Source organism: Pleurodeles waltl, chromosome 1_2 (assembly GCF_031143425.1).
Source record: "Pleurodeles waltl isolate 20211129_DDA chromosome 1_2, aPleWal1.hap1.20221129, whole genome shotgun sequence".
NCBI lineage: Eukaryota > Metazoa > Chordata > Amphibia > Caudata > Salamandridae > Pleurodeles > Pleurodeles waltl.
The window spans coordinates 1,348,149,365-1,348,168,762 of record NC_090437.1 but is presented as its reverse complement, the minus strand read 5'-3'; the positions used below and the strand labels follow the sequence as shown (position 1 = coordinate 1,348,168,762).

General features: G+C 53.5%; 1 protein-coding gene across 5 annotated transcripts in view; it reads left to right on the top strand.

Annotated features, from left to right (window-relative positions):
- Positions 1-19,398, top strand: part of LOC138252385 (uncharacterized) — a 198,023-nt gene that overhangs the window by 6,591 nt on the left and 172,034 nt on the right. For 4 of the 5 annotated variants that reach the window (XM_069205737.1, XM_069205736.1, XM_069205735.1 and 1 more), the window contains exons 2-3: positions 7,877-8,595; positions 10,321-12,354. In XM_069205737.1, coding sequence (XP_069061838.1) covers positions 8,505-8,595; positions 10,321-12,354 — 2,125 coding nt within the window. In that variant the 5' untranslated portion in view covers positions 7,877-8,504. The remainder of the gene's footprint in view (positions 1-7,876; positions 8,596-10,320; positions 12,355-19,398) is intronic. The other variant, XM_069205733.1, reaches the window with a different exon arrangement.

Here is a 19,398-nt window from a genome sequence, read left to right as displayed (position 1 = left end):
CAGGGACGGGTGCATGAGGTTCCCTCCCAGGGACGGGTGCATGAGGTGCCCCCCCAGGGACGGGTGCATGAGGTGCCCCCCCGGGGACAGGTGCATGAGGTCCCTCCCCGGGGACGGGTGCATGAGGTTCCCTCCCAGGGACGGGTGCATGAGGTGCCCCCCCGGGGACCGGTGCATGAGGTTCCCTCCCAGGGACGGGTGCGTGAGGTGCCCCCCAGGGACGGGTTCGTGAGGTGCCCCCCCAGGGACGGGTGCATGAGGTGCCCCCCCAGGGACGGGTGCATGCGGTTCCCTCCCAGGGACGGGTGCATGAGGTGCCCCCCCGGGGACGGGTGCATGAGGTGCCCCCCCAGGGACGGGTGCATGAGGTTCCCTCCCAGGGGACGGGTGCGTGAGGTTCCCTCCCAGGGACGGGTGCGTGAGGTTCCCTCCCAGGGACGGGTGCGTGAGGTGCCCCCCCGGGGACGGGTGCATGAGGTGCCCCCCCGGGGACGGGTGCATGAGGTTCCCTCCCAGGGACGGGTGCATGAGGTTCCCTCCCAGGGACGGGTGCATGAGGTGCCCCCCCGGGGACGGGTGCATGATGTTCCCTCCCAGGGACGGGTGCATGATGTTCCCTCCCAGGGGACGGGTGCGTGAGGTTCCCTCCCAGGGGACGGGTGCGTGAGGTTCCCTCCCAGGGGACGGGTGCGTGAGGTTCCCTCCCAGGGGACGGGTGCGTGAGGTTCCCTCCCAGGGGACGGGTGCGTGAGGTTCCCTCCCAGGGGACGGGTGCGTGCGGTGCCCTCCCAGGGGACGGGTGCGTGCGGTGCCCCCCCAGGGACGGGTGCGTGCGGTGCCCCCCCAGGGACGGGTGCATGAGGTGCCCCCCCAGGGACGGGTGCGTGAGGTGCCCCCCCAGGGACGGGTGCGTGAGGTGCCCCCCCAAGGGACGGGTGCGTGCGGTGCCCACCCAGGGGACGGGTGCGTGCGGTGCCCACCCAGGGGACGGGTGCATGAGGTGCCCACCCAGGGGACGGGTGCATGAGCTGCCCACCCAGGGGATGGGTGCATGAGCTGCCCACCCAGGGGACGGGTGCATGAGGTGCCCACCCAGGGGACGGGTGCATGAGGTGCCCACCCAGGGGACGGGTGCATGAGGTGCCCACCCAGGGGACGGGTGCATGAGCTGCCCTCCCAGGGGACGGGTGCATGAGCTGCCCTCCCAGGGGACGGGTGCATGAGCTGCCCTCCCAGGGGATGGGTGCATGAGCTGCCCTCCCAGGGGATGGGTGCATGAGCTGCCCACCCAGGGGACGGGTGCATGAGGTGCCCTCCCAGGGGACGGGTGCATGAGGTGCCCTCCCAGGAGACGGGTGCATGCGGTGCCCTCTCAGGAGACGGGTGCATGCGGTGCACCCCCTCCCAGGGGACGGGTGCATGCGGTGCACCCCCTCCCAGGGGACGGGCGCATGCGGTTCGGATCCAGCTTCACACATTTTAAAAAACATAGACAAGCCCCGTTCTGGTCCAACCCTCAGGGGGGTACAGCATATTTTGACAGACCAGTTCCAGCCTAGTAACTGTGTGAAAGCACAAGAAACAAGCAGTGGCAAAACCACTAGCTCCTCACAATCTAATCGGAGAGCTATTGCCTTTCTCAGTGGCACTTCTCCATAGTGCAGCTCGCACCACTTCATTTGCTGATCAGGACGCAATAGCGAGTCGGGAGGGTCTTAGGCAACCGTGTGGGGAAGAGTCCCCGGGAAGGAGAGAGGTGGCATGCGGATCCACTCGCGACGGGTGCATGAGGTGCCCTCCCAGGGGACGGGTGCATGAGGTGCCCTCCCAGGGGACGGGTGCATGCGGTGCCCTCCCAGGGGACGGGTGCATGCGGTGCCCTCCCAGGGGACGGGTGCATGCGGTGCCCTCCCAGGGGACGGGTGCATGCGGTGCCCACCCAGGGGACGGGTGCATGAGGTGCCCCCCCAGGGGACGGGTGCATGAGGTGCCCCCCCAGGGACGGGTGCATGAGGTGCCCCCCCAAGGGACGGGTGCGTGCGGTGCCCCCCCAGGGACGGGTGCGTGCGGTGCCCACCCAGGGGACGGGTGCATGAGGTGCCCACCCAGGGGATGGGTGCATGAGCTGCCCACCCAGGGGATGGGTGCATGAGGTGCCCACCCAGGGGATGGGTGCATGAGGTGCCCACCCAGGGGATGGGTGCATGAGCTGCCCACCCAGGGGATGGGTGCATGAGCTGCCCACCCAGGGGACGGGTGCATGAGCTGCCCACCCAGGGGACGGGTGCATGAGGTGCCCTCCCAGGGGATGGGTGCATGAGCTGCCCTCCCAGGGGATGGGTGCATGAGCTGCCCTCCCAGGGGATGGGTGCATGAGCTGCCCTCCCAGGGGATGGGTGCATGAGCTGCCCACCCAGGGGATGGGTGCATGAGCTGCCCACCCAGGGGACGGGTGCATGAGGTGCCCTCCCAGGGGACGGGTGCATGAGGTGCCCTCCCAGGAGACGGGTGCATGCGGTGCCCTCTCAGGAGACGGGTGCATGCGGTGCACCCCCTCCCAGGGGACGGGTGCATGCGGTGCACCCCCTCCCAGGGGACGGGCGCATGCGGTTCGGATCCAGCTTCACAAATTTTAAAAAACATAGACAAGCCCCGTTCTGGTCCAACCCTCAGGGGGGTACAGCATATTTTGACAGACCAGTTCCAGCCTAGTAACTGTGTGAAAGCACAAGAAACAAGCAGTGGCAAAACCACTAGCTCCTCACAATCTAATCGGAGAGCTATTGCCTTTCTCAGTGGCACTTCTCCATAGTGCAGCTCGCACCACTTCATTTGCTGATCAGGACGCAATAGCGAGTCGGGGAGGGTCTTAGGCAACCGTGTGGGGAAGAGTCCCCGGGAAGGAGAGAGGTGGCATGCGGATCCACTCGCGACGGGTGCATGAGGTGCCCTCCCAGGGGACGGGTGCATGCGGTGCCCTCCCAGGGGACGGGTGCATGCGGTGCCCTCCCAGGGGACGGGTGCATGCGGTGCCCTCCCAGGGGACGGGTGCATGCGGTGCCCACCCAGGGGACGGGTGCATGCCATGCCCTCCCAGGGACGGGTGCATGCGGGGTGCCCTCCCGGGGGACGGGTGCATGCGGGGTGCCCTCCCGGGGGACGGGTGCATGCGGTGCCCCTCCCGGGGGACGGGTGCATGCGGTGCCCCTCCCGGGGGACGGGTGCATGCGGTGCCCCTCCCGGAGGACGGGTGCATGCGGTGCCCCTCCCGGAGGACGGGTGCATGCGGTGCCCCTCCCGGGGGACGGGTGCATGCGGTGCCCCTCCCGGGGGACGGGTGCATGCGGTGCCCCTCCCGGGGGACGGGTGCATGCGGTGCCCCTCCCGGGGGACGGGTGCATGAGGTTCCCTCCCAGGGGACGGGTGCATGAGGTGCCCCTCCCAGGGGACGGGTGCATGAGGTGCCCCTCCCAGGGGACGGGTGCATGCTGTGCCCTCCCAGGGGACGGGTGCATGCTGTGCCCACCCAGGGGACGGGTGCATGCGGTGCCCCTCCCGGGGACGGGTGCATGCGGTGCCCTCCCAGGGACGGGTGCATGAGGTGCCCTCCCAGTGGACGGGTGCATGTGCTGCATTGGAACGTAGAATTTGAATGCATTTTAACTGAGCATTCCAACCATCTTGTATGCTGATCTTTTCAAATCCTAATATAGCATATTACCCTTTTGTTTCACAAATGAAGTCTATGAAATAATACAGCAGTGCCTTGGTTGCCCATTGTAGGAGGCTGGACTGGCTTGTAGTGAGTACCAAGGGGTACTTGCACCTTGCACCAGGCCCAGTTATCCCTTATTAGTGTATAGGGTGTCTAGCAGCTTAGGCTGATAGATAATGGTAGCTTAGCAGAGCAGCTTAGGCTGAACTAGGAGACGTGTGAAGCTACTACAGTACCACTTAGTGTCATATGCACAATATCATAAGAAAACACAATACACAGTTATACTAAAAATAAAGGTACTTTATTTTTATGACAATATGCCAAAGTATCTTAGAGTGTACCCTCAGTGAGAGGATAGGAAATATACACAAGATATATGTACACAATACCAAAAATATGCAGTATAGTCTTAGAAAACAGTGCAAACAATGTATAGTTACAATAGGATGCAATGGGGAAACATAGGGATAGGGGCAACACAAACCATATACTCCAAAAGTGGAATGCGAACCACGAATGGACCCCAAACCTATGTGACCTTGTAGAGGGTCGCTGGGACTATTAGAAAATAGTGAGAGTTAGAAAAATAACCCTCCCCAAGACCCTGAAAAGTGAGTGCAAAGTGCATTAAAGTTCCCCTAAGGACAAAGAAGTCGTGTTAGAGGAATAATGCAGGAAAGACACAAACCAACAATGCAACAACGCTGGATTTCCAATCTAGGGTACCTGTGGAACAAGGGGACCAAGTCCAAAAGTCACAAGCAAGTCGGAGATGGGCAGATGCCCAGGAAATGCCAGCTGTGGGTGCAAAGAAGCTTCTACTGGACAGAAGAAGCTGCGGTTTCTGCAGGAACGCAAAGGGCTAGAGACTTCCCCTTTGGAGGACGGATCCCTCTCTCCTTGTAGAGTCGTGCAGAAGTGTTTTCCCGCCGAAAGAACGCCAACAAACCTTGCTAGCTGCAAATCGTGCGGTTAGCGTTTTTGGACGCTGCTGTGGCCCAGGAGGGACCAGGAGGTCGCAAATTGGACTAGGAGGTAGAGGGGACGTCGAGCAAGACAAGGAGCCCTCTTAGCAGCAGGTAGCACCCGGAGAAGTGCCAGAAACAGGCACTACGAGGATGCGTGAAACAGTGCTCACCCGAAGTTACACAAAGGAGTCCCACGTCGCCGGAGACCAACTTAGAAAGTCGTGCAATGCAGGTTAGAGTGCCGTGGACCCAGGCTTGGCTGTGCACAAAGGATTTCCGCCGGAAGTGCACAGGGGCCGGAGTAGCTGCAAAAGTCGCGGTTCCCAGCAATGCAGTCTAGCGAGGTGAGGCAAGGACTTACCTCCACCAAACTTGGACTGAAGAGTCACTGGACTGTGGGGGTCACTTGGACAGAGTTGCTGGATTCGAGGGACCTCGCTCGTCGTGCTGAGAGGAGACCCAAGGGACCGGTAATGCAGCTTTTTGGTGCCTGCGGTTGCAGGGGGAAGTTTCCGTCGACCCACGGGAGATTTCTTCGGAGCTTCTAGTGCAGAGAGGAGGCAGACTACCCCCACAGCATGCACCACCAGGAAAACAGTCGAGAAGGCGGCAGGATCAGCGTTACAGAGTTGCAGTAGTCGTCTTTGCTACTATGTTGCAGGTTTGCAGGCTTCCAGCGCGGTCAGCAGTCGATTCCTTGGCAGAAGGTGAAGAGAGAGATGCAGAGGAACTCGGATGAGCTCTTGCATTCGTTATCTAAAGTTTCCCCAGAGACAGAGACCCTAAATAGCCAGAAAAGAGGGTTTGGCTACCTAGGAGAGAGGATAGGCTACTAACACCTGAAGGAGCCTATCAGAAGGAGTCTCTGACGTCACCTGGTGGCACTGGCCACTCAGAGCAGTCCAGTGTGCCAGCAGCACCTCTGTTTCCAAGATGGCAGAGGTCTGGAGCACACTGGAGGAGCTCTGGACACCTCCCAGGGGAGGTGCAGGTCAGGGGAGTTGTCACTCCCCTTTCCTTTGTCCAGTTTCGCGCCAGAGCAGGGCTAAGAAGTCCCCTGAACCAGTGTAGACTGGCTTATGCAGAATTGGGCACATCTGTGCCCAACAAAGCATTTCCAGAGGCTGGGGGAGGCTACTCCTCCCCTGCCTTCACACCATTTTCCAAAGGGAGAGGGTATAACATCCTCTCTCAGAGGAAGTCCTTTGTTCTGCCATCCTGGGCCAGGCCTGGCTGGACCCCAGGAGGGCAGATGCCTGTCTGAGGGGGTTGGCAGCAGCTGCAGTGAAACCCCAGGAAGAGCAGTTTGGCAGTACCAGGGTCTGTGCTACAGACCACTGGGATCATGGGATTGTGCCAACTATGCCAGGATGGCATAGAGGGGGCAATTCCATGATCACAGACATGTTACATGGCCATATTCGGAGTTACCATTGTGAAGCTACATATAGGTAGTGACCTATATGTAGTGCACGCGTGTAATGGTGTCCCCGCACTCACAAAGTCCGGGGAATTGGCCCTGAACAATGTGGGGGCACCTTGACTAGTGCCAGGGTGCCCTCACACTAAGTAACTTTGCACCTAACCTTTACCAGGTAAAGGTTAGACATATAGGTGACTTATAAGTTACTTAAGTGCAGTGTACAATGGCTGTGAAATAACGTGGACGTTATTTCACTCAGGCTGCAGTGGCAGGCCTGTGTAAGAATTGTCACAGCTCCCTATGGGTGGCAAAAGAATTGCTGCAGCCCATAGGGATCTCCTGGAACCCCAATACCCTGGGTACCTCAGTACCATATACTAGGGAATTATAAGGGTGTTCCAGTAAGCCAATGTAAATTGGTAACATTGGTCACTAGCCTGTCAGTGACAATTTGAAAGAAATGAGAGAGCATAACCACTGAGGTTCTGGTTAGCAGAGCCTCAGTGAGACAGTTAGGCACCACACAGGAAACACATACATATAGGCCACAAACTTATGAGCACTGGGGTCCTGACTAGCAGGGTCCCAGTGACACATAACAAACATACTGAAAACATAGGGTTTTCACTATGAGCACTGGGCCCTGGCTGGCAGGATCCCAGTGAGACAGTGAAAACACCCTGACATACACTCACAAACAGGCCCAAAGTGGGGGTAACAAGGCTAGAAAGAGGCTACTTTCTCACACCCATCTCTGCATAAGCCAGTCTACACCGGTTCAGGGATCCCTCAGCCCTGCTCTGGCACGAAACTGGACAAAGGAAAGGGGAATGACCACTCCCCTGACCTGCACCTCCCCTGGGAGGTGCCCAGAGCTCCTCCAGTGTGCTCCAGACCTCTGCCATCTTGGAAACAGAGGTGCTGCTGGCACACTGGAATGCTCTGAGTGGCCAGGGCCAGCAGGTGACGTCAGAGACTCCTTCTGATAGGCTCCTTCAGGTGTTGCTTGTCATGCATTGAAAGACATTTTTGCATCTTGCAGTATGAGTCTAACACCTTGTGGCAGCATTAGCTGATCTTACTAGCAGTAAAGAGTCGATGGCCGCCCACAGCCCTGTCCTAGAGCGTGAATCTGTGTGTGTTGAACTGTCTGAAGAAAGGAGTCACCCAGTAACTGATGCTTGGCTCCTGCGTTTAGGACGGTAGTAGGTCTCACTCATACCAATCACCTGTGACAAGTCTGACCCAATCCGTCTCAGATCAGACACTTCCCGAATGTTATGTAATAAATGTGGGGTTGTTTTTAAGGCTTCCTTGTACTAACTGCAGCTCAGGTTCAATAGAGGCTGACATTAGTACAAATACTACTACACTATCTTGACTACTCGTGTGTAAACATTGATTATACTTTGTAGGAATTGCACGAAAAAGGGCACACTCTGTTGTACCAAGACTGACCCATCTGAAGAGTGCATGTAGGGGGCGTTACTCCCTACCAGGAGCGCATCAACTTAATTTCTGACCCACGCCCATGATCAGGGTGCGATATTCTCGTGCACCCAATCATCTTTGATTAAGTGACTAAATATCAAATTACATTTGTGTTACAACAAAGTGCATTTGTCAGTTATTAATAGTAGAGATACGCCGTCCTGCCACTGCGTAAAAACAAGAAATATCTAGTTCAGGCGTTAGAAAATGAATCTGAGTTTGACTCTTGTTTCCTTGTTCTCTGATGTAGCCATACCTTCCTGTCTTTTGATGCAGGCACTTCTCCCCGTCACCTGATGCAGGCGCATCTCCCCGTCACCTGATGCAGGCGCATCTCCCCGTCACCTGATGCAGGCACATCTCCCCGTCACCTGATGCAGGCACTTCTCCCCGTCACCTGATGCAGGCACTTCTCCCCGTCACCTGATGCAGGCGCTTCTCCCCGTCACCTGATGCAGGCGCTTCTCCCCGTCACCTGATGCAGGCACTTCTCCCCGTCACCTGATGCAGGCGCATCTCCCCGTCACCTGATGCAGGCACTTCTCCCCGTCACCTGATGCAGGCACATCTTTCTGTCCTCTGAAGCTGGCGTGTTCCCCTGTGTCCGATGGTAGACCATCTGGCTGCTCCTGATGCAGGCACCATTTCCGTCTTCTGATGGAGGCACGCCTCCCTGTTTTGTGATGAAGGTACTCTTCCTTGTGTTTTGATGAAGCCCACCTGCCTGTCTTCTGATGCAATTACTGCTCCTCCTCTTCTGATTGAGCCACGCCTCCCTGTTTTCTGATGCAGCCACGTTTTCCTGTCTTCTGATGGAGGCAAGCCTCCCTGTCTTTTGAAAGAGGCATGAATCTCTGTTTCCTGATGCAGGCGTACATGAGCAGGCGGACTGACCAGGAGGCACATGGAGTGTATCCAGCTCAGGCATCCGAAGCAGATATACCCGCGAGTCCGCTGGAGAAGCTTTGTGGCGCGGCTGGTGGTAGTGCAGCCTGGTATGTGTGTCAGCTGTAAATGTATGTCATGAATCAGATGTACTTAGTTGCTTCTTACTGGCTAGAAATGGTGTGCCTAGCTGGGTTTTACCAGTGTAGGGTTGGTGTGGGTCCCATGTCATATCTAAATGTAACTCAAGCGGTGCGTGGGAACCACACCAAACCAATACTGAGAATCAGTCCTTTACTGACATATGTAGACTAATCCCAGCTACAGTGAAAGGTCAAACCTAACATCCAATGCTCACAGTCTGTGTGCTTTAGACTAAGGCTCAGGCGAGCAGTGTGACTTTAGATGGTGTTTTTTATTGGTCATCTGTGGAATCAGTGGCTGGTTTGAAACCACTGATACTCCTGGGCTGTCAGTATTTCGAGATGAAGGTGATGGTAGGAACAAGGAGAGAGCCCAGTCACATAAAAGTGAGATGACATTGTCAGGACTGTACAAGAAGGATGTTGGCGTAACTGTTCCTTATGTCAGCACTTTGTACTGATAAACGGAAAGGCCTGATGTCTAGGATTGGTGCTGTGAGAGTCTGAAAGGACATAGGCCCTAGAACAAGTAAAGAAAGCCTTTGCAGGACAATACTTAAAGTCAAAACCATAAAGGGATATTCAAAATTAGTTACTCAAATTCAAATCACCAATGTATAAAAATAAAAACAATTGTGAGAGGTCATAGCCATAATTAGTTGAATAGTACAATAATGATCTACTCCGTTCGTAAGTCAAAGGAGAATAATCAACAAGAGGACCGACGTAGTCTGCTTCCAAGAAAAGGGATTCATCAGCGACAGTCTGACATGGAGAATGCTCAGTTCAAAAGTAAAGTCTTATTGTAAAGTCAGATAACAGTTCAACATGTAGACTGCTCGGTAAAGGTTTTTAAAAAGTCTTTACGCATAAATCATACAAGCAGACTATCATAGAGTCTGCGTTTGTAAAAACAAACGAAAAGCCTGGCACAACTCCCAGAAAGGGTACACTTTAAAGTTAAGACACCATTCTTTTGAAAGAGAGAGAAGGAGGCTGCTTAATGCTTGGCCCTTCGTTTGACATCACAAATGTAAGGGCACCCGACTTAAGAAGTGGGTAGAACATGAACCGGACAGTGGTGGTTCACAACCATAACATCCCTCTCCGTGCAGAACCTCCACAATCGTTCTGGTGGACGTCAAGAGAGGGGTTGAAGCACAGGCAGATATAACCAAGACCTCAGGGACTCAGGCTGCAGAAGTTTCTGGTTACTAAGGCCAAAGGGACCACAATGTTTCAATCCTGGTATTTGAGGCTGAACTAGATCACCAAGGTAATGCCCACCTCACATCAACATTTAATGAGATAGTCTACGGCCTTCCTCCTTCATATTCACCTTGGATGTGGTTATGGGGCTTTGGCAGATTCTCTTCACACACTTCTAACCAGAGCTGCTCACTGACACACGGTGCTAGAGTATACGTAAGGAAGTAGCAGAATGAACCCTGAGTTAGATGTGCCCCTTGTTGCCTGTAATGCTACTCTGCCTGTCCACCAGTAAGCATCAGGCATGTGAGGAGCATGTCCCCTCCAGAAGCAATTATTGCTGATTCTGTGCAGTGGAGGCAGCCCTAGTGCAGTGTCTGAGGATCCGGGGAGGTGGTGTGTACGCAGTGTACAAATGCCAGATGATGTGATTAGTACAACTGGTAAACATTTCTTTTAACAACTACACATTTTGTTCTGCAGGTTCTTCAGTGCTACAAGCCAAGAACCTCTTCTCACCAAACACGAAACAGGCTGTGGACAAGGCTTCCCCCCCACATGTCAAGACAAAACCTGCAGAGGACCAGCCTGCTTCCACGTCCAATAAGGAAAAACCTGCAGAGGACCAGACTGCTTCCACGTCCAATAAGGAAAAACCTGCAGAGGACCAGACTGCTTCCACGTCCAATAAGGAAAAACCTGCAGAGGACCAGACTGCTTCCACGTCCAATAAGGAAAAACCTGCAGAGGACCAGACTGCTTCCACGTCCAATAAGGAAAAACCTACAGAGGACCAGACTGCTTCCACATCCAATAAGGAAAAACCTGCAGAGGACCAGACTGCTTCCACATCCAATAAGGAAAAACCTGCAGAGGACCAGGCTGTCTTCCCACAGTTCGAGACAAAACAAGCAGAGGACCTTGCTTCTTCCAAACCAATTAAGGAAAAGCAAGAGTTGGACCAGGCTGCCTTGACACCTGGAAAGAGAAAGAAAACATGTGCAGCGGACCGAGCTACCTCTGCACCTCCAAAGAAAAAGAAGAAACAAGCAGAGGAACAGGCTGTCTCTACGTCCATCAAGGAAAAACCAGCAGCTAACCACACTCCTTCCACATCTATTAAGAAGAAACCCGCAGAGGACCAGGCTGCCTCCACATTCTTAAAAAAAAAACAGGTAGAGAACCAGGATGGCGGTCCCCATGTCAAGAATAAGAGAGGACGCTCGGAGGACCAGGCTGCCTCCACATTTGTTAAGAAACAACAAACTCAGGTTAAAGGTAGCTCTACGCCTGTCAAGAAAGATGCAGAGAACAAGGCTGCCTCCACACGAGACCAGGAAGATCAAGCAGAGGACCAGGATGCCTGTCCCCTGGCCAAGAAAAAGAAAGGACAAACCGGGGATCTGGTTGCCTCTCAATCTGTTAAGAACCTGCAAAGCGTGAACAAGTCTGTTCATCAACCTGTGTGTAAAAAAGACAACCGGGCCAGAGTCCTATCCACACCTGTCCTGAAACCAGCACAGCAGGCAAGGGCTGCCTCTCCATCTGAGCAGAAACCACCAGACCATGCCAAGGCTATTTCATTAAAAAAAGCAAACTGGATACCTATCCCATTCCCACCGTTCCACGGCACAGCAAACAGTGGCAAGGCACACAGCGTAACTTCAGAGAACCAATCATACTTGTGCAAGACAAACTCCCAAACTCTCAAACTTTCGAGCAGTGTGAAAGTAGTGTTGTCTCCCCTGGAAATGATGCCACATAAGGTTAAGGCCAAATCACCACCTTGCCAGAAGAAGGGAAGGGACACAAAGGTTTCCCCCTCCTCTCTCAACCAGGCTAAGCATTCTTCACCTTATCTTGAAAGGCCACTGGATGTTGGGAAGAACGCTGCCACACCTCTGGAAATACCAACCGACCAAAGCAAGAGTGTTGCTGCCTGTCTCAAGAAACCATCTGACATTGGTAGGACTTTTTCCCGCCCACTCAAGAAACCCACAGATATTGGGAGGACTGTCTCCCGACCACTCAAGAAACCATCTGACATTGGTAGGACTGTCTCTCCACCGCTCAAGAAACCCACAGATATTGGGAGGACTGTCTCCCGACCACTCAAGAAACCATCTGACATTGGTAGGACTGTCTCCCGACGTCTCAAGAAACCTGCAGTCATTGTCAAGACTTCCTCAACTTCTCCCAGAAAGCCATCTGGCGTTGCCATGGCAGCCTCCGCACATGTTCACAAACCACTAGACCTTGGCAGAAATGCCTCTGTGCCTCTCCTCAAACCTCCGGACGCTGTCAAGACTACCTCACCAGCTCTCAAGGAACCAGCAGATCTGAGCAAAGCGTCCTCTCTGTCTCTTGCAAACTCTTCAGACCACAGCAAGACTGCTTCCCTTTGTATCCAAGAAAGTGCACATCATGTCAGTGCTGCCCCCCAACTATTCAAGAAGCAACTGCACTGCAAAGGCACAGTGTCGTCTCCACCCCAAAAGCCAGGAGAATCTGTCAAAGGTGAGTCCTTACTACTAAAGATGCATCAATTCATGCTCAACAATGGATCAAAAGCTTCCTCATTTGATGAATTCAGAACTGACTGCGTAAGTGTCACATGCTGCATGCAAAGATTCTACCCGAGCCGAAGTTTGACACCAGACAACTAACAGCATGGCCGCAACGCAGCAGGTAACCTCTGGGCAGTCATATCCCTTCCCATGGAGGGGAGCCGTCAGAGAGATTGTGTGTCCTCATGATTGTGTGCCTTTGTGGTTGTGTGTCCTTGTGGTTGTGTGTCTGTCCTAGTATAAGGAGATGAGTACCCAGCAGTTGTCGCTGTATGTTTATTAAGTCAAAAGTCCAATGGGCTAAAGAAGTTAGAGAACAGTGTGGCTCAGGCTTTCCAAAAGGGCGATCAGGTATCGTCTTAGTCGTTTGTCTGCATGTTGGCTCTCCCTCTATAGTCCTATCCCAGGCATACGGGTCGCACAGCAACACGGCCCCACCCAGGAAGGGAAAACGCACAAGAGCATAAGGATCAGTTCTACTGCTATGGGTTTTATTCGAACTTCACCGGTGCCACAGTCATCAGCACAGGTGCATCCCTTACTCTTAGTGTAAGCCCCCAAAGTCCTAGGTGCTTGAGGCAGCCGTGTGCGTGCCCCACCAACCCCACCAGAAAGATTGTGCAACCCCCACACTTGCCTCAAGCCATGACCTGTCAGCTGGGCCTTGGTGGTGGGACGTGGGGAGCCAGTGTTGTTTCCCTGCCACCGGGCTTGCTCGCAAGTCTGGGAAGTTCGGCACTCCTGGATCCACCTCGTCTCTACTCGCACATGTGAAGATGCTCCCCTCTCCTCTGTCGGCACTCCTGAATCCACCTCTTCTCTACTCGCACGTGTGAAGATGCTCCCGTCTCCTCTGTCGGCACTGCTGAATCCACCTCTTCTCTACTTACATGTGTGAAGATGCTCCCCTCTCCTCTGTTGGCACTCCTGGATCCACCTCTTCTCTACTCACACGTGTGAAGATGCTCCCTTCTCCTCTGTCGGCACTCCTGAATCCACCTCTTCTCTACTCGCACGTGTGAAGATGCTCCCCTCTCCTCTGTCGGCACTCCTGAATCCACCTCTTCTCTACTCACACGTGTGAAGATGCTCCCCTCTCCTCTATCGGCACTCCTGAATCCACCTCTTCTCTACTCACACATGTGAAGATGTACTTTTCTCCTCTGTCAGCACTCCTGAATCCACCTCTTCTCTACTCACACGTGTGAAGATGCTCCCCTCTCCTCTGTCGGCACTCCTGCATCCACCTCTTCTCTATTCACACATGGAAAGATGCTCCCCTCTCTCGGCACTCCTGAATCCACCTCTTCTCTACTCACACGTGCGAAGATGCTTGCCTCCCCTCGCTCGTCGTTCCCCGTGCTCCCCTCTCCTCTGTCGGCTCTCCCGAACTAGCCCTCTCCTCTGTCAGCACTCCTGGATCCACCTCTACTCTACTCGAACGTGTGAAGATGCTCCCCTCTCCTCTGTCGGCACTCCTGAATCCACCTCTTCTCTACTCACACGTGTGAAGATTCTCCCCTCTCCTCTGTCGGCGCTCCTGAATCCACCTCTTCTCTACTCACACATGTGAAGATGCTCACCCTCTCCTCTGTCGGCACTCCTGGATCCACCTCTTCTCTACTCACACGTGTAAAGATGATCCCCTCTCCTCTGTCGGCACTCCTGGATCCACCTCTTCTCTACTCACACGTGTGAAGATGCTCCCCTCTCCTCTGTCGGCACTCCTGGATCCACCTCGTCTCTACTCTCACGTGTGAAGATGCTCCCCTCTCCTCTGTCGGCACTCCTGGATCCACCTCGTCTCTACTCTCACGTGTGAAGATGCTCCCCTCTCCTCTGTCGGCACTCCTGGATCCACCTCTTCTCTACTCACACGTGTGAAGATGATCCCCTCTCCTCTGTCGGCACTCCTGGATCCACCTCTTCTCTACTCGCACGTGTGCAGATGCTCCCCTCTCCTCTGTCGGCACTCCTGGATCCACCTCTTCTCTACTCGCACGTGTGAAGATGCTCCCCTCTCCTCTGTCGGCACTCCTGAATCCACCTCTTCTCTACTCACACGTGTGAAGATGCTCCCCTCTCCTCTGTTGGCACTCCTGAATCCACCTCTTCTCTACTTACATGTGTGAAGATGCTCCCCTCTCCTCTGTTGGCACTCTTGGATCCACCTCTTCTCTACTCACACATGTGAAGATGCTCCCCTCTCCTCTGTCGGCACTCCTGCATCTTCCTCGTCTCTACTCTCACGTGTGAAGATGCTCCCCTCTCCTCTGTCGGCACTCCTGGATCCACCTCTTCTCTACTCACACGTGTAAAGATGATCCCCTCTCCTCTGTCGGCACTCCTGAATCCATCTCTTCTCTACTCACACGTGTGAAGATGCTCCCCTCTCTGTCGGCACTCCTGGATCCACCTCTTCTCTACTCACATGTGTGAAGATGCTCCCCTCTCCTCTGTCAGCACTCCTGAATCCACCTCTTCTCCACTCACATGTGTGAAGATGCTCCCCTCTTCTCTGTCGGCACTCCTGCATCCACCTCGTCTCTACTCGCACATGTGAAGATGCTCCCCTCTCCTCTGTCGGCACTCCTGAATCTACCTCTTCTCTACTCGCACGTGTGAAGATGCTCCCGTCTCCTCTGTCGGCACTCCTGAATCCACCTCTTCTCTACTTACATGTGTGAAGATGCTCCCCTCTCCTCTGTTGGCACTCCTGAATCCACCTCTTCTCTACTCACACGTGTGAAGATGCTCCCCTCTCCTCTGTCGGCACTCCTGCATCCACCTCATCTCTACTCGCACATGTGAAGATGCTCCCCTCTCCTCTGTCGGCACTCCTGAATCCACCTCTTCTCTACTCGCACGTGTGAAGATGCTCCCGTCTCCTCTGTCGGCACTCCTGAATCCACCTCTTCTCTACTCACACATGTGAAGATGCTCACCCTCTCCTCTGTCGGCACTCCTGAATCCACCTCTTCTCTACTTACATGTGTGAAGATGCTCCCCTCTCCTCTGTTGGCACTCTTGGATCCACCTCTTCTCTACTCACACATGTGAAGATGCTCCCCTCTCCTCTGTCGGCACTCCTGCATCTTCCTCGTCTCTACTCTCACGTGTGAAGATGCTCCCCTCTCCTCTGTCGGCACTCCTGGATCCACCTCTTCTCTACTCACACGTGTAAAGATGATCCCCTCTCCTCTGTCGGCACTCCTGAATCCATCTCTTCTCTACTCACACGTGTGAAGATGCTCCCCTCTCTGTCGGCACTCCTGGATCCACCTCTTCTCTACTCACATGTGTGAAGATGCTCCCCTCTCCTCTGTCAGCACTCCTGAATCCACCTCTTCTCCACTCACATGTGTGAAGATGCTCCCCTCTTCTCTGTCGGCACTCCTGCATCCACCTCGTCTCTACTCGCACATGTGAAGATGCTCCCCTCTCCTCTGTCGGCACTCCTGAATCTACCTCTTCTCTACTCGCACGTGTGAAGATGCTCCCGTCTCCTCTGTCGGCACTCCTGAATCCACCTCTTCTCTACTTACATGTGTGAAGATGCTCCCCTCTCCTCTGTTGGCACTCCTGAATCCACCTCTTCTCTACTCACACGTGTGAAGATGCTCCCCTCCTCTGTCGGCACTCCTGCATCCACCTCGTCTCTACTCGCACATGTGAAGATGCTCCCCTCTCCTCTGTCGGCACTCCTGAATCCACCTCTTCTCTACTCGCACGTGTGAAGATGCTCCCGTCTCCTCTGTCGGCACTCCTGAATCCACCTCTTCTCTACTTACATGTGTGAAGATGCTCCCCTCTCCTCTGTTGGCACTCTTGGATCCACCTCTTCTCTACTCACACATGTGAAGATGCTCCCCTCTCCTCTGTCGGCACTCCTGCATCTTCCTCGTCTCTACTCTCACGTGTGAAGATGCTCCCCTCTCCTCTGTCGGCACTCCTGAATCCACCTCTTCTCTACTCGCACGTGTGAAGATGCTCCCCTCTCCTCTGTCGGCACTCCTGAATCCATCTCTTCTCTACTCACACGTGTGAAGATGCTCCCCTCTCTGTCGGCACTCCTGGATCCACCTCTTCTCTACTCACATGTGTGAAGATGCTCCCCTCTCCTCTGTCAGCACTCCTGAATCCATCTCTTCTCTACTCACACGTGTGAAGATCAATCAATCATTCGCATTTATAAAGCGCGCTACTCACCCATTAAGGGTCTCAAGGCGCTGGGGGGGGGTCAGTGCTCAAAGAGCCAGGTCTTGAGCTGCCTTCTGAAGGAGAGGTGATCAGGTATGGCGCGAAGGTGGCTGGGCAGAGAGTTCCAGGTCTTTGCTGCCATGAAAGAGAAGGATCTTCCTCCGGCGGTGGCTTTGCGGATGCGGGGTACGGCTGCCAGGGCCTGTCCGGTCGAGCGTAGAGTGCGCGGAGGGATGTAGAAGGAGACGCGGTTGTTGATGAGTTTGGGTCCGAGGTTGTGAAATGCTTTGTGTGCGTGGGTGAGGAGTCTGAAGGTGATCCTCTTGTTGACTGGGAGCCAGTGGAGTTTCTTCAGGTGTCCGGAGATGTGGTGGTGGCGGGGTTTGTCCAGGATGAGTCGTGCGGCCGCGTTCTGGATCCGTTGAAGTTTCTTCTGCAGCTTGATGGTGATGCCGGCGTACAGAGTGTTCCCGTAGTCCAAGCGGATGCTCCCCTCTCCTCTGTCGGCACTCCTGGATCCACCTCTTCTCTACTCGCACGTGTGAAGATGCTTGCCTCCCCTCCCTCGTCTTTCCCTGCACTCCCCTCTCCTCTGTTGGCTCTTTCCAGGTTCTCGCTCGCCGCACTCTCTCTGATGGTCCCTTCTCTGTCGCCCGACCTTTCCTCCTTGTTCGGGGCTGCTGGTCATTGTTCACACAGGTCTTCCTCTCCACATTGTTCCAAAGACTCCTAGAGAACTGAGCCTCTACTGACCATGTCCTAACACGTCTGCCACAGTGGAATTCTCCTCAGACCCCCGCCCCTCCTCACAGTGCTCTTCCAAACCCTCACACTCATGAACTCTAGCGAGAGAGGGCGTTGATCTATCCCAATTCTTGGCAGAGATGGGGGAGCCACAGAATTTGTGCCACCGGATCAAGGGTCCCAATCCCCCCATCCCCCCCCCCCCCCCCCCCCCCCAGCATAGTGAAAAACTGGCATTTTGAGGCACGGTGAGCTCTTCACGCCTCCGAGCCCGAGTGCCACTGCACCTGCTGCACTGATGATAACTAAACCCTAACAGAAATTCCATCTGGATTTCTACCTGACTCCCACATTATCTTGCACACCACCCCCCCCACTCTGTGCACAGAACAGAACCATTTCTGATAAATGCTCAGAGGCTGGAGAGCATCAGAAGCAGATTTCCTGTGCACTCAGGTGCAACGTTATTGCATTAGTCGCAAGAGTAGGTGTTTAGCTTTGTAAAAGAGAGTCTAGAAACAAACACTCTTTATACCATCTTACACAAAGCAATGCAGAGTCAACACAGCCCTCTCTGGGGTTTGGCAGCATGTTAGCAGCCAAGAAAGGAGCTTGGAAGGTTTGAGTCTTTTTAGGAGAAAGAACTAATGTGCATATTTGATGACATCACACAAAGGGAAGTCGTCCAACATTTGACATTAATGACAACACAGGAAGTGACATCAGTAAAACAATAAAAACAAATCTAAATAAATAAAAACTGGATAAAATAACACAAAATTTGCAGTACAACGGACTGATTGCTCGTAAAAGCAGTAGGCGGCCTTCTAAGATGTCGGCACACCTACTCCCATCAGAGGAAGGGGCCTGTAGGGGGCGCTGAGGGGCTGACCTAGGATCTCCTCCTGATGACCCTGCAGCTCCCAGGGACTGCCCTTTACTCAGCAGAGCTCTGAACACAGCCCCAGCTCCTGCCGTAACCCTTCCCCCCAGCAGTGGTTAGCCTGCTGTGAGTGAGAGCACATGCCAACATACAAGTGAGTGAGTCTCACTCGCAATGAGTGAGACTCGAGATCGCTGCAGAAACAGCTGTGCAAGAATGAGTAAGCTACCCTGCTTCTCAGTGTACCCCGCCCGTTGCCTCGGAGCCTGTCTTTTAGGGGCTTACCTTGTATAACAGATCTGAGCTCTGGTGGAAGGATGGGCAATCTTGCAGCCTGATGGCCACTGTCCTGTTCATAAAAAAACAGAGGGTACCCTAAATAACTGATGAGGAGTGGGACAGGGACAGACTAGCAACAAGAAGAAATATCACCCACCTCCTAACAAGGTTCCAACAGAAATCCTTAAAAAAAATATAATCAACGTTGAACAGAAAAAATATTAATAAATATACTGTCCTATATTTTTTAATTGATGGATGAGTGAGGTGTAATTGAGTATGAATGAAGGTAGAGAGAGATTTTTTCCAGATTTGTGACTTTATGGCGCGTGTATAAATATCTAATTAGTAGGTACTTTTTGAGAAACAATAATAAAATTATCTTCTTTTTGCATATAATTTTGATTCTTCATGTCTGTATATTTATTAATAATTTTTCTGCTCAACGTTGATTATATTTTTTTCAGGATTTCTTTTGGAACCTTGTTAGGAGGTGGGTTATTTTTCTTCTTGTTGCTACACTGTCCTGTTCATACCCTGAGGATTCTCTCTTATGCTGACACCTCCCCTCCGACCCCCCCCCCCCGAGAAGCTGAAGCCAGGACATCAGCAGCATGGTGATTTCCATAAATTCATTAATGGAAGTCTAGTCCAAAGTATCCCTCCCAGTCTGCTAAGATCACAGGATTGATGAGAGCAAATGTGTTGGAATTCTCATCAAATTAATGTAGGAAGTCAGAATTACTATTAATATTAATTATAAGCATTTGCAATGCAAAAGAGCTTGTATTTTCTTGAGCTAGAACTATTGTATTGGCATTGTAAAATTAGAACTGGACTTTTCTTGCCACACCACATAAATTGGTCAACCCTATTGTAGGAAAGTAC